Below are 12819 nucleotides of genomic sequence, written 5' to 3'. Positions count from 1 at the left end.
GGAAGGTCATTTGCAAGTTAAAAACCTCCTTTTGACTGTTTTATTTGTGCCCATGTATGCACAAAAGCAGATTTCCCTGTGATGCCACATCAGCCATTTTTAGCATATGACAGATTTCTAAAAAATGTGGTTTTCATCTCTTTGCAGGTCACCCCGGGCCACAGCTTGCCTACTCTATCATCAGTGGAAATCACCAATATGTTTTTAAGTCTCATTAAGCCTGGACGTGTTTCAGGGCAGAACTGACCCTACATTAGCCCCTTTTCCTTGTGGATCAGTCAGCATCTGCTGAGAAGCAGAAGAGCAGCTTGAAGGCTGATTGATTTATTAAGTAGTATATTGGGCATGTCTTTGCCAGGCAATCAGAATGAATCTCACTGTAAATGTTGGCACCTTGGTGATAAATCTCTACAAACATGCCCAGAAATAAGGTGCTTAAGGTGATATCAGGACATCATCATGCTGTACCACATGCAGATGTCAGGATGGATTAAATGTCTGATCTGTGGAACCGCTGCAGCTAAAAGCTGTAGCTCTTTCTTATGTTAACTGTGGTTTGCTCTGTTCCTTATACTTCCATCAGCAAATGAGATGAGCAGAGACTTCCATGTGCTTCATTCCAGGTGAAGATATTCACACAAGCCTTTATGGAGCAGCTGTAGATGTCAACATCAGGCTAGACAGGAACTCCTTGACGGTTGAGAAGACTTACCTCACGCTGTCAAACCACAGATCCATGGTCATCCACAACCAGAGTGAAATCATAGCCCACTTCCAGTGGAAGCCTTTTGTTAACCAAGAAGAGGAGGATCAGCAGAAGCTGAGGTTTGTTTCAAAGGTTCATTTTGGTAAGACACACTGCCCAGGCCCAAGAGAGGTGTTGGTGCTTTTGAATGGTTTAGGACAAGCAAACCCATACACAGCACCAGGGTACGTGTCCCTGGGCTTCAACGCAATGTAGCTTAATACTTGCCATTCCAGTTCCAGCCATATTCCATCTGAGGATGATGTTTTGGGGAGGAAAGGTTGGTTGCAATCACTGTATTTTCTCAGAGAGCAAATTCACATCTGGGAGTTGCAAACTACTGAGGTTCAGAGATCCTTGGGCTATGGAGGGTCCATGAGGCTGGGGAAGGTGTCAGCACTCATTACCTGGGACTGCACTGAGCCTGAGTTCCTTAGTTTGCTTTTGAAGTGCTTCAGGATCACCTGGTGGAAAGCAGGACAAGCAACAGAGCAGATACAGTTTCCTTATCCCCGTAGGTCCAAAAAGGAAGAAAAGAAGTGTGATGCTCGTACTGTGTAGCTGAAACCTACCTGCTTCTCCCCTTCCCACTGAAGCATTGCAGTGTGTGCTCCTCAGTCGTTTTCTTACCCCCCACATTAGCCCTATGGTAGGAAAAACCAGCTGAGGTTGTTGGTGAAATCACTATTGGCTGGGCCAGTGAGTTTGAACCAGGAGGCTCTCTTGAGGGCTGCTAGCTTTCAGAAACCTCTTCTTAGCTTGTAAGTGTGGAGTAAAACTACCTGCTCTGCTAGAAAATGACTGGTAATAATCAGATCCATTTAGGAGCCTGTGGCTTGCAGTCAGCCACTTGCTGAGCTGCTGCTGTTCTTCCCCGAGTGTTTTGCTGCTCCTGCATGTATAGGACAGTCTCTGCAAGTATGTTGCTTACTCATTTTCCTGCTTGGTTTGTCTGTCCCTGTAGCTGCAGGCTACAGAAGCGGGAAGAGGACAGGATGGATTGTGCTCGCAGGGAGGGTGGGGTGGACCCCCCTCTCCAAGAGCGCCTTTCTCTTCTCATCCGCACCTTTGAGAACCAGGTGACGAAGGTTCAGGAAGACTCCATGCTTTCCTCCGATGATGTTTTCACCATTGAGCCAGTGGTAAGCAATATCTGAGCACAAACCTTCACTGGCTGAGAGAGCTTGTTGCAGAAAGCACTTCTGAGCAGCTAGCTCCTGACAGGCAGCAAAAGCCTGCCGAAAGCTGAGCTCTGCTACTACTGCTATACATTAAGGGCACTTACTGGGTGTTCTTACAGTGTTCAGAAGTATTGATTATTATAGGTAAGGGCACAACCTTACACGTAGCATGTGGGGATTAACTAGGGATATTAGAGCACTCTCAGTTCACATGGTGACCCGAAGAATGAAATGGCTTCTGAGGAAAGGAGACCAAATTCAGCACAAGTTTAATCATGGAAATACTAATCCCTTCATATAACCTGGATTTATACCATGTCTGAATCACAGAATCCTAAAAAGGTTTGGGTTGGAAGGGACCTTAAAGCTTACCCATTTCCAACCCCCTGCTATGGGCAGGGACACCTTTCTCTAGACCAGGTTGCTCCAAGCCCCATCCAACTTGGCCTTGAACACTGCCAGGGACAGGGCAGCCACAGCTTCTCTGGGCAACCCTTGCCAGTGTCTCACTACCCTCATAGTGAAGAATATTTTTTCTGATATGTAATCTAAATACCTCCTCTGTCAGCTTAAAGCCATTCCCCCCTTGTCTTACCACTACTCATCCTCATAAAAAGTTCCTCTCTAGCTTGCTTGTAGGCCCCCTACATGTGCTTGAATCTCCCTTCCAGTGTCACCTGTGAGCCTGTACACAAGGCTGGCAGGTTTAAATGGACTTTTTGAGTTCTACTGCATATAGGCACAGGAAAGATTTTACTTTTCTGTTGAGGCAAGCAAAACCCCATTGTCCTTCAATCAGCCAGTGCTCTCATTCTGAGTATTTGCATGGTCTGAAATGAAGGATGCCTTCTGTCTGAGCAGTGCAACATCCCTTCTCATATTGGAGTAAAACCCTACAATAATACCAAACTCTTATTTCTTTTAAAGTAGGTGAAACTCATTCATTTTTTTCCAAGGAAGAGTAAGGCTGAGAGCCACCAATGTTGGCATAACCGCAGTTTCACCCCTCTGTTGACCCATATGACTGTGGGTTGCAGGCTGAGGTCCCCAGTTTGCTTCCTCATGCAAGTGTGTTGTCATGTGAGGCTTCATCTCAGCCAGTTGCTTGCTGGATAGAAATATGAAATACGTTTGATCTGACAAAGGTGTTTGCCATAGGTTTTGAGAAGAATCCAATTGACTTTATCCTTTCAGATTTCTTTTTCCTATTGTTGGTTTGTTGGTGTTTGGAATGGTTTTCTTTACCTATTATTCCCTCTGTTCTTTGACTTCCAGTAGGCTGTGCATTAGGATATTACTTGCAGCTGCAGCCCAAGAACTCACCATGTTATAGCCCTTTCATTTTTGTGGGGGCTGTCCTTTGAATTATAAGTGCTAAGTTGATGGGAAGTACTATAGTTATTTAATATTTATGCTGCAGGAGTGCTGGAGGCTCCAGTCATTTTGAGGCTTTTGGACTAAGTATGGAGGATACCCAACAGCAAGCAGAATCAAAGCCACACTTTGCAGACAGAAAAATAACTCTGTTCTTTTCATCTTCTTCTAGAGTATTCTTACAGTTGTCAGAAGTGCATATATTTATGTCAACAGACATTTGCAATGCTAAGGGCTGAATGAACGTAAGTGGTGACTTTGTTTAAACTAGTTGCAAGAAGTGAGAGCCTTTAGAAACAAGGGATGCCTCCAGAATGTGAGACAAGGCTCCCTGGGACTGAGTGCCAGTGCCAGGACTCTTTGGGATAAGACCCTGAAGAAGCAGCAGACAGTTGCAGGCACTGGTAGCACAGCCCAGACTTGGATCCCTGAGTAAGAGCATGACAAGGGAAAGAGCTTGCTGGTTGAAAGAGGTATGGAGCTGAAAGCAAATCTCATCTCTTCTTGTTTGAGCCTGTGCTCAGGGAAACAGGAATGTGTGCACCTTGCAGAGAGAAACAGGCCCTCTACTCCTTCCTCTGATTGTCCATCAGCTGGAAGAGCCTGTGCTGCCTGCCCACTCCAGCTGCAGGGCAGAAGCAGCCCTCAGTGGCAAGGAGTCTATTCTCCCTTGGTCTTCAAGCAGGAGGGTTTGTTCTGCAAGGTGCTGAGCACCCTGACTCACCACAGTACACTAAATACTTATACACATGGAAAGGTGAAAAGTACAAGAGACAGCACCTTCATAACCAAGAATGGAAAAACCCATCTGATTTGCTAAATCTCTTCTGATCTGAGTAAAAATGTTTGTGTAGCCATAGTGATACAGAGATACAAGGGGAAGTTTGCAGAAGAGAGATACCTTTTCCATAGAGCATCTGGTACCTCAAAAGAAATCCTGATTCATTTGTTAGAGTGTGAGCCAATTTGGTTGCTTCTGTCTAGCCCTAATTTAACACAATGCCTCTACCAGGTGGGAGTAAAGGTAAGGGACTTAGAAAGGTATTTTTGCAGCAGCTTCCAAGCTCTCTCACAGTTTTTGTCAATGAGTATTGCTTGCTTCTTGCTCTTCGTTGATGCTCTCAAAGCTTACAGGGCTCTGCTTGAAAACAAGAAATGCGACTTTTGAAGATAAATGGTTTGCTGTCTCCTTCTGTTTCAGGAAGGAGATGTCTGGCCAAATTCTTCAGCTGAAATCAAGGTGATCTTTAAGCCCCAAGAAGCCAAAGTCTATCAAGAAAGAGTCTACTGTGACATCTCAGGTACAGCTCCTTTCTCCTGCTCCTGTTACCCACAGTGAAGGCAAAACCACTCTTCCAGTCCACTCAGTTCTCATGTAATTGCTGGAGTGGTGAGCAGGGCAGTGCTGGCACGTGCCCACTGTCCTCTCCTGTCCCAGGCCAGGTTCAGGATGCCTGGCACTGGATCACTGATCCCAGAAGAGTCAAAGCAGTGAAGGGATAAGCTTTCATGCCATGGGTTTGCCAGCATTTCTTCTGCAGAGATATGTCTGTAAAGGCCAGAGAGCTACAAAGGAGAGCAGTTTTTAGTAAAAGAGCACTATGCCTCTGTAGAACATTTCCCTCCAAGATGAGCATTCCATGGATGCACTGTCAGACTCCTTAGGTGGCTGGAGCTGAGATAAAATGTGCTGCCTGAGCCTGGGTCCCCTCCCGCTACCCACACGCTGCCAGACTGCGGGTGACTGAGCCCTGTTGACTGCAGGGAGTTTGCAGAAGGACCACTCCTGGCCAGTATGTGCTTCTCTCCCTGCATGGGAGTTGCTGTGCTCAGCAGGGTGAGCAGTCTGCTAGACATACTGCTTTATGATTGCCCTGTCTTACAGAAGTGCTGTCAGGTCTTCTGGGAGCAGTTATCACTGAGCTGCCTGAGTTTGTACCACCTCTGCTCTTACAGAGGTAATTGCTTTGCTGTGCTAGCACAGGGTGGGGGACGTTTGTGGCAGGCTGCGTGATTCAGGTTACCTTGTCCTTCCTCTCCATCTCTGCATGTTGCTGCTTAAGGTGTTTTTCAGGAGTGGGAGATGACTGTCAAATCCAGGGAATATTTTGGTTTTGCTATTAAAGAGGAAAGGGTGCAAGGCCTGTGGTCCTCCACTGACCAGTCTCCTTTCCTGGAGGGTGCAAATGCAAAGCTGGTTTGAAGAGGTTTGAAATTTGCTCTTGCAGATATTTCAGCTTAGAATTTGCTTTCTTAGTTATTCATGCAAATAAAACTGTAGGACCTGGAAGGAAGCACATGGTAGGGGCTTCAAAAACCTAATTTTTTTAAATTTTTTTTTTTAAGTTTTTCTGCATATGGAAATGTTTTGGGTTACATCTGATTTCTTCCAAAACCCATTTCTAAGCCACTCTTGCAGGGAGAAGCAAAATCCCAAATGATGATCACTCCTTTACCTTCTGATGTCCTGCATCATGTACATAGTGGATCTACATTTATTAACAGGGTCAGATGGGAATCATGTTCAAAACCAGTCACGTTCTGTGAACAAGAAGAGGAGTGTCAAAAAGCAGCAGGAGTTAAGGGATTTGGCAACTAAGTCCTGTGCTGTTGGGCACTTCCAGGATTAGTGTAGGGGTAGAAGAAAGGATGGTTTTCGATGAACCTTCTGGAGAGGCTGAGGACTTACTGCAGAATGGGGAAACGCTGCCACTGATTTTTTGATCAGCATGATCATGGACAAAATCTTGTCACTCAGAAATCTTTGCCATTTCCTAAACCTTTGGTGGTTTATACCTAGAGTTTTTAATGAAAATTAAGCCACACGTGATGCAAGATAGGGAAATCCTTTGACAGTGAGCACCCAACACTGCCCATTTTATGCTGTCTGTGAAACAAATACACAGCCCTCTAATTAATGCCTGAGCTGTGAAACATAGAATCATCTCTGCTTTCAGGTGGCCTTTGACTGGATCCACTTACAAATTGCTGCAATGCACAAAAGCCACGTTGCCTTTCCTTCCTGGCTTTGGACATTATCAAACATTCTCATTTCAGGATTGCAAGATTGAAATCAGAAATCATTGCAAAGGCTGTTCCAGGAGAATTGTTTTCAGATTGTGATGTGTTCACCATGTTATCACACGTGGGCTGCTCTTTGCAATAAGAGACTTTACTTACTCATTTGGGACATTCTGGAATAACTGCAGCAGATTAAAAAAAGAAAAAATCAACCTTAATTCACTGATATTCTGTTAATTACAAGCATTGCACAAAAGGAGCTTGAAGGATGGGAGGATATCTTTGCAGAAAAGCTACAGTGAAGGGTATATACAAGTTAAGGGCTTTCTTCTCCTCCTTGTGCTACTTGCTTTTCATGCAGAGTAGAATGGGATGGCAGGGAGACCCTAGCCAAAATCTGAGTTTAGGATTGAGACTCTTCAGGCTTCTGCAGTGGTTCAGAGCAGCCTTCAGACTTAAAGGTCCTGCACTATATGTCATCTTAGCAGACTCAGAGAAGAAAATTAGCATCTTGGAGTGTAGCTATAAACCTTGCGGTCTTGGTTGCCTTTCAACAAGGGATGTTCATGTTAGCAGTACTTTTATGGCCTACCTGATCTCAGTAGTGAGGAGGGTGGTTTTCCAAAACTGATGAGCATGCTTTCAGGTTTCTTTACAAAGGTGAGGTCTTGGTGTCTTGAATGGATAGGTGAGTGCTTCTTCTCTCTGGAGATCATAAAGCCCTTTCTTATTTAGGCACTGCTGCAGGATGTGAGCCCTGGGGTACCCCAATATGGAGCTGTCTGTTAGGCACAAGCATTGGCTAAGATGTGTGTGTCGCTGTTAGCAGGGGGCTTCACCTTGCTTGGGCTCATGCTTTTTGACTCCTGTGCTGTTGTCTCTGATTGCATCAATACAAACAGCAGATTCTTACCTTCAGTTCTGTTTCCTGAGCTTTGTGCCTTCATGAATGGATGTCAAAGCTCATGGAAGTCATGGAAAGAGATTCAGAGATCTTGTTTTAAACTTGACATCACATTTTCAGGGTGCAAACCAATAACTAAATTACAAACCAGCCCAAGGGACTGGTTAGAAATGAGAAACCAGCCCCAAGGCATCTTTCAGCATCTTGAGCTGGCCTAGCGCTGTGGCAACCTGGAAAAAATGTGTAATTGATATACACTTCTATTCTATACCTCCCAAAGTACAGAGGTGGTGACCACACTGGGAATACAAGCCAGATCAGTTCATGATCAATGATTCTATTGTATTACAAGTCATTACCATAAAGTACAATGAAACAAGAACCTTAGCCAAGGCCCTCAGCTGATAAACACTAACACAACAAATACCGGATGTAAGGTACAACATGCTGGAACTGTGAGATCAAAAGCAACAACTTTGAGAGCCAATAAATCAGCATTGTGATGAGTGACTATTAATCCAAAACAATAAATGCTTATCACAAATGTGATTAGACACGCTCCAGTCAGAGCTGTCGTTATCTCAACCCTTCGTGCCCCACACTGGGCGCCAGAAAGAACTGTCAAGGTTTAAGTCCAGCCGTAACTCAGAACTATGCAGCCTCTCTCTCACTCCCACCCCTGCTTTCTCCCCCTGCTTCTGAAGGGATGTGGAGGAGAATTGAAAGAATGTAAAACCTGTGGGTTGAGATAAGAACAGCCCAGTAGCTATGGTATAACACAAACCACTACTGCTAACACGAACAATAATGATGATAAGGGAAATAGCAAGGGAAGAGAATACAGTCGCTCACCACCTGCCGACCGATACACAGCCTGACCCGAGCAGTGATCTAACCCTTCTGGGTAACTGCCCCCAGATTATATAGTGGGCATGATGTGCTGTGGTATGGAATACCTCTTTGGTCAGTTTGGGTCAGGTGTCCTGTCTCTGCTTTCTCCTGGCTTCCCCTCCTCCCTGGCAGAGCATGAGACTCACAAAGTCCTTGGTCAGACTAAACATTACTAAGCAGCAATTGAAAACATTGGTGTTATCAGTGCTGTTCCCAGGCTGAAAGTCAAAACCACAGCACTGCACCAACTAAGAAGGAGAAAAAATGACTGCTAATGCTGAACCCAGGACATGGAGGGAATTATACTGAAAGGGTTCTCTCTCCCCAGGCCGTGAGACAAGGCTGCCTCTGTGCATCAGTGGGGAAGGCATTGGACCCCAGCTCCGCTTCAACTTTGACCTGCTGGACATCGGGCAGGTTTTTGTTGGCTCAGCCCTCAGCTATGAGGTGAGCAGTAGGGGTTTGCAGGGGTTGGGGTGGATCCTGATGGTTCCTGGGGCAGCAGTGATCCTCATAGACCTGCAGGATTTCTGGCAACTCTGGCAGTTGTGAGCAGGGAATATTTGACTTAATAGTCAAATCTGGGGGGTATCACAGAGTCTAGATACTTTTGATGAGCTCTGAAAGGTGTGTATGTTATTCATGAAACCCTAATCCCTGCTTTTCGGCAAGCTTCCTTTGAGATCAGCTGGGAGGCTTAATGCAAAAAAACAACCAACCGAACTTGATACATGAAAGCCACACTGGGTCAGAAAGTTAAGTATTTAGATTTTTTTTTCAGCCTTGTGTGTACCTTTGTATTCTGGCTGTTAAAAAGCTGCTGGAACAAATTTACTGTGTTTGAACTTGAGTCCATTGCAAATGGTTTTCAATTAAATGTGTCCCACTGATTCCTGGGAGTCGGAGGAAAGCTGTCCAGCTCAGAGCTGTCCCTTGCAAAGAAACTGGGAGTGCTTTCCCTTGCTGACCAGTCTTTTGCCATGCTTCAGACTTGGTGCATTGCTGCCTCTATAAAGAGCAAAGCATTTCTGGAAATGAAGCAAAGGAATCTTCTACATATTTGCCTTCTCCCATCCTCAACAGCATCAAGTCTTCTGCAAAAATAAATGGCATAGAGCAACTCAGAGAGGTAGAGGATAATGCAGTGCATCATGCCACATTTTCAAAAGCTTGACTGTGGCAGGGAAGGACACATTATGGTGTTTTTTTACCAAAATACTGTGTTCTCTTTGCATTTTTAATGCCGATACTTTATTGATTCTCTCTACATGAATTTATTATTTCCATTACTTGAGACAATGTGAATAATTAGATTATATTGTTATAGCTGTACTATGCAGTGAGACTGGAGGTAAACTTCATCCTGGCATAGGATCCCGAAATGCAATTTGTAATTAAGGTATAAAGCACATGAGAGGAGAAAATAATTTTCAAGTTACCATTGCAGAGTTTGAATATGTAAATATTCACAAAAATAAAAAAAAAGGGGGACGTCTCTCTGCTTCTGACTCAATTTTTCTGACAGGTTTTGCAAGGACAAAAATTAGGTGAAAAAAAGAAAAGAAAATAAGTAGGTGCAAGGATGTCAGGATTTCACCCTGCAGCAATCAGAACAGCTTTGCTTTGGGTAGGTTTGTTGGTGAAGGGCAGTATGCTCATGCTGGTGCTCAACAGACAGGTGTGGGTGTTTCTCAGCAAATGAATGTCAACAAATGCTGTGGAACTGTGTTACTTGTTTGAGGCAGTTGATTTCTCAACTTGGCTGGGTTCCAAGTTTGCTTTTTCTTCTGAGTAACAGTGAATTTGTAAATAGGTGAAGCTACTGTACACCTCACTCTTGTCCTCTCTTCACATGTCTGCTTAAGCAGGGACTAAGAAAATACCATATCAAAATAAAAAAATAAAATAAACCTAAATTATATACGGCAGCAGAATAGGGGAGTGCTTCTGAAGTTGTTTATAGTGTATCCTAAGGTGTCTTCTGCATGCAGTAAACTTGCTTGCTGCAATGGATGCTGAACGTGACAGGTCTGGGACTTGTCTAGAGCAGAAGCAGTTATGTGATGATTCACTAGTAATGATGCAACTGCCCTTTACGGCTCTTAGAGATGGGTCTATATCAACTTGGTGATGCTGAAAAGTTCCTCTGCACTGCAAGTCAAAAGTGGACTACTTTGTGTCAGTGGAATAAACCCAGAGTGATTCTGTTTATGTGAACTTATCACTGAAAAAACCCAAAGGCAGAACTTGTCATATTGTATTTTCTTTGGCTTCTGTCAAGTAGCAGCACACAGCATCTTCTGTCTTCTACAGATATTAATTGTTTAATTAGAAAACAAATTATTTAATTAGAAAATAAATCAGCCTTCTCCTCATGTAATTCCATTTTGTTTCCTTGGTGCTGCAGGCAATCCTACTTAACAAAGGAGCCATCGATGCTCCCTTCAGCTTGGTCCTTCCAGCTACAGCTCTGGGCTCCTGCTTCACTTTTACCCCACAGGAGGGCATCGTTTTGCTGGGGGGATACCAAGTCATCCGGATCTCCTTCAGACCCACTATCCTGGGGCAGTTCACGGAGGAATTCATGTTCAGCATAGACAGATCCCCTGAGCCTGTGGCCTTGACTATCAGGTGAGGAGGGTTATAAGAGCTTGGTGGTCACGTTTGTAGCTAATGATCTCCCACCTACCTCCTTTTACAATGGAGCAGAGAAAAAGAAGGATATGCTAAGGTCTTAAGTCTTGGCTCTGATCCTAGCATCCCCACACTAAGAGCCAAAGCTTTTTAACCTTGACTTCTGCCTGACCTTGACTCCTGCCAGACCTTGACTCCTTGCAACTGCAGCGGAAATGAAACGTAATTGTTTGCAAGGGGGAATCATGAAGTAGCTGGACCACTCTCTGCAGGTGTGGTCTCACCAGATAAGAACTGAAATGACAAGTCTAGGTGGTGGAAATACAGATGACGTTTTATGTGATGCAGATGTTGCTTTAGTAAATTTTTATGCTGATTGCTGCCATTTCAGCCAAATGCTGCATCCTATTTTTGAGGACACTTCTGACTTAATTAAGTAGGAATATCCAGATAAGAATCAAGTGGCGTTTGCTAGAATGTGATCATCATTAGGATATAGCTCAGAGATACGAGATAAGCAGATACCCAGCTCTGAAACTCTTCTGGAATGGAATGATGGTAGAGAGAGAATACAGGGCCAGAGATCTGTGACAGCAATAGCAGATCCTGTCAGGCAGCAGGTTATTCTTGTAATGCTGTTTGGGAGGTCCAGGATTTGGAAGAGATCAGTTCTTTTGATTGCAGCAGAAGAAATATTGTTGGATACTTTAAGCAAAAGGACTGACTATTACAGAACCTTTGAAAGACTGGCAAATATTTTGCATGATGCTTGTGTATTCCTGTCTGCCTTTGAAGCTATTTCAAAAGCAGAGAGATTTAGCAGAGCCAATGTATCCAGCAAGCCACAAGGGGAAAACACTCGAGGTACAGCGTATTTAGGCTCACCAACCAATTTTGATTTGATTTATGCATGGACACAACATAAATGTGCACTGTGCTTCTGAGACCAGCTTTTACCCATTGGAGCAGTAACAAAAGCTGAAGGATTTGCAGTTCTCTTTATAATCAAGCCAATAGCTCCTCTGCCTTTGTCCTCACAGGGGCTGTGTCATTGGACCGACATTTCATTTCGATGTACCTTTCCTCTGCTTTGGTGATGTCTCCTTTGGTGAGTGTGCTCTGGGCTTGGACCGTACATCAAGAAGGCTGTGCATTACCAAAATGGAGCCCTTCAACATAGGAACATCTGTCACTTATGTTCCTCTGTAGCAGCCTTTAGGATGTTAAAACCAGGGCTGCTGGTTCCCTAGGCAGTGTTTTGCCATCATGAGATCATCATGTGTGGTGTCCCTCACAGTCAGTTCAGCCCCAGCCTCCCAGACCCTGGAAGCAGAATCATTGTGAAGGTCCTTGTCCCAGAAGGATCCTGAGGATGGGACCACAGGAGAAGGGAGTTTAAGCCATCTACTAGTTTGTAACTGCTCTGGGTAAATGTTCCTGTTGTAAGGCAAGAGCACCATTTACCCACCTGACCTTTAGTGTGATAAGTTAATTAGTGGTATGAGGGCACTTTGTTATCACCTCCCAGGTAATATGCCCAAACAACAGCTCTGCATCAGGCACCGATGTCCTCAGAAACTTGGCTCCTCCTTCCCCACCAAAAGCCCAGCTCTGATGGCAGGGCCAGTGGGTGCACACGTAGAGCATCTCCATTGAAATTCACATTCTGGTATTCTATATCAGTCTCACAAAGGGCTTTTTACTGAGATGGTCTGAATTTTAAATGTGAAATCAATTGTGGATAGATCAAAGGGCCAATTTCATTCTGTGCCCAGGACACCTCTGTTTTCATGCTGTCCATGGACTTCTAAAGAAAACTTACTAACTTTTCTAAGCAGCATCCCCACATCACCACTTTGTCACTTCTTTTTTTCCTTTTGAATAGCTAAAACACAAGAAATGCACCAGGCAGAAATGTGGTCATGTAATAGGAGAGTCATCCTATTTAATCTGATTTCATTAATAAGGCCTTCTCAGCTAAAGGCACCTATTGTATTTTTTGCAACTGCTGCTGACTGTTGTCTGCATCTGGTGGCTTGGGTCTCATTCGTGATTGTGGAGTCTGTGTT

At 44.3% G+C, this 12819-nt stretch overlaps 1 protein-coding gene and 1 pseudogene across 4 annotated transcripts in view; both read left to right on the top strand.

Annotated features, from left to right (window-relative positions):
• Positions 1-12819, top strand: part of LOC133216744 (hydrocephalus-inducing protein homolog) — a 106511-nt gene that overhangs the window by 16272 nt on the left and 77420 nt on the right. For all 4 annotated transcript variants that reach the window (XR_009726718.1, XM_061361747.1, XM_061361725.1 and 1 more), the window contains exons 8-13: positions 624-825; positions 1716-1887; positions 4502-4601; positions 8445-8563; positions 10524-10747; positions 11791-11858. Coding sequence is in view for 3 of the 4 variants with exons in the window: in XM_061361747.1 (XP_061217731.1) it covers positions 624-825; positions 1716-1887; positions 4502-4601; positions 8445-8563; positions 10524-10747; positions 11791-11858 (885 nt within the window). In the remaining variant the exon portion in view is untranslated. The remainder of the gene's footprint in view (positions 1-623; positions 826-1715; positions 1888-4501; positions 4602-8444; positions 8564-10523; positions 10748-11790; positions 11859-12819) is intronic.
• LOC133213845 (endoplasmic reticulum resident protein 44-like) lies at positions 11131-11694 on the top strand (annotated as a pseudogene).

Source organism: Neopsephotus bourkii, unplaced genomic scaffold, assembly GCF_033783945.1.
Source record: "Neopsephotus bourkii isolate Nb327-2 ecotype Australia unplaced genomic scaffold, CSIRO-AGI_Nbou_v1 NB_107, whole genome shotgun sequence".
In the NCBI taxonomy this organism is placed as follows: Eukaryota; Metazoa; Chordata; class Aves; order Psittaciformes; family Psittacidae; genus Neopsephotus; species Neopsephotus bourkii.
The sequence above is the reverse complement of the archived record's forward strand: the minus strand, read 5'-3'. Positions and strand labels throughout refer to the sequence as shown.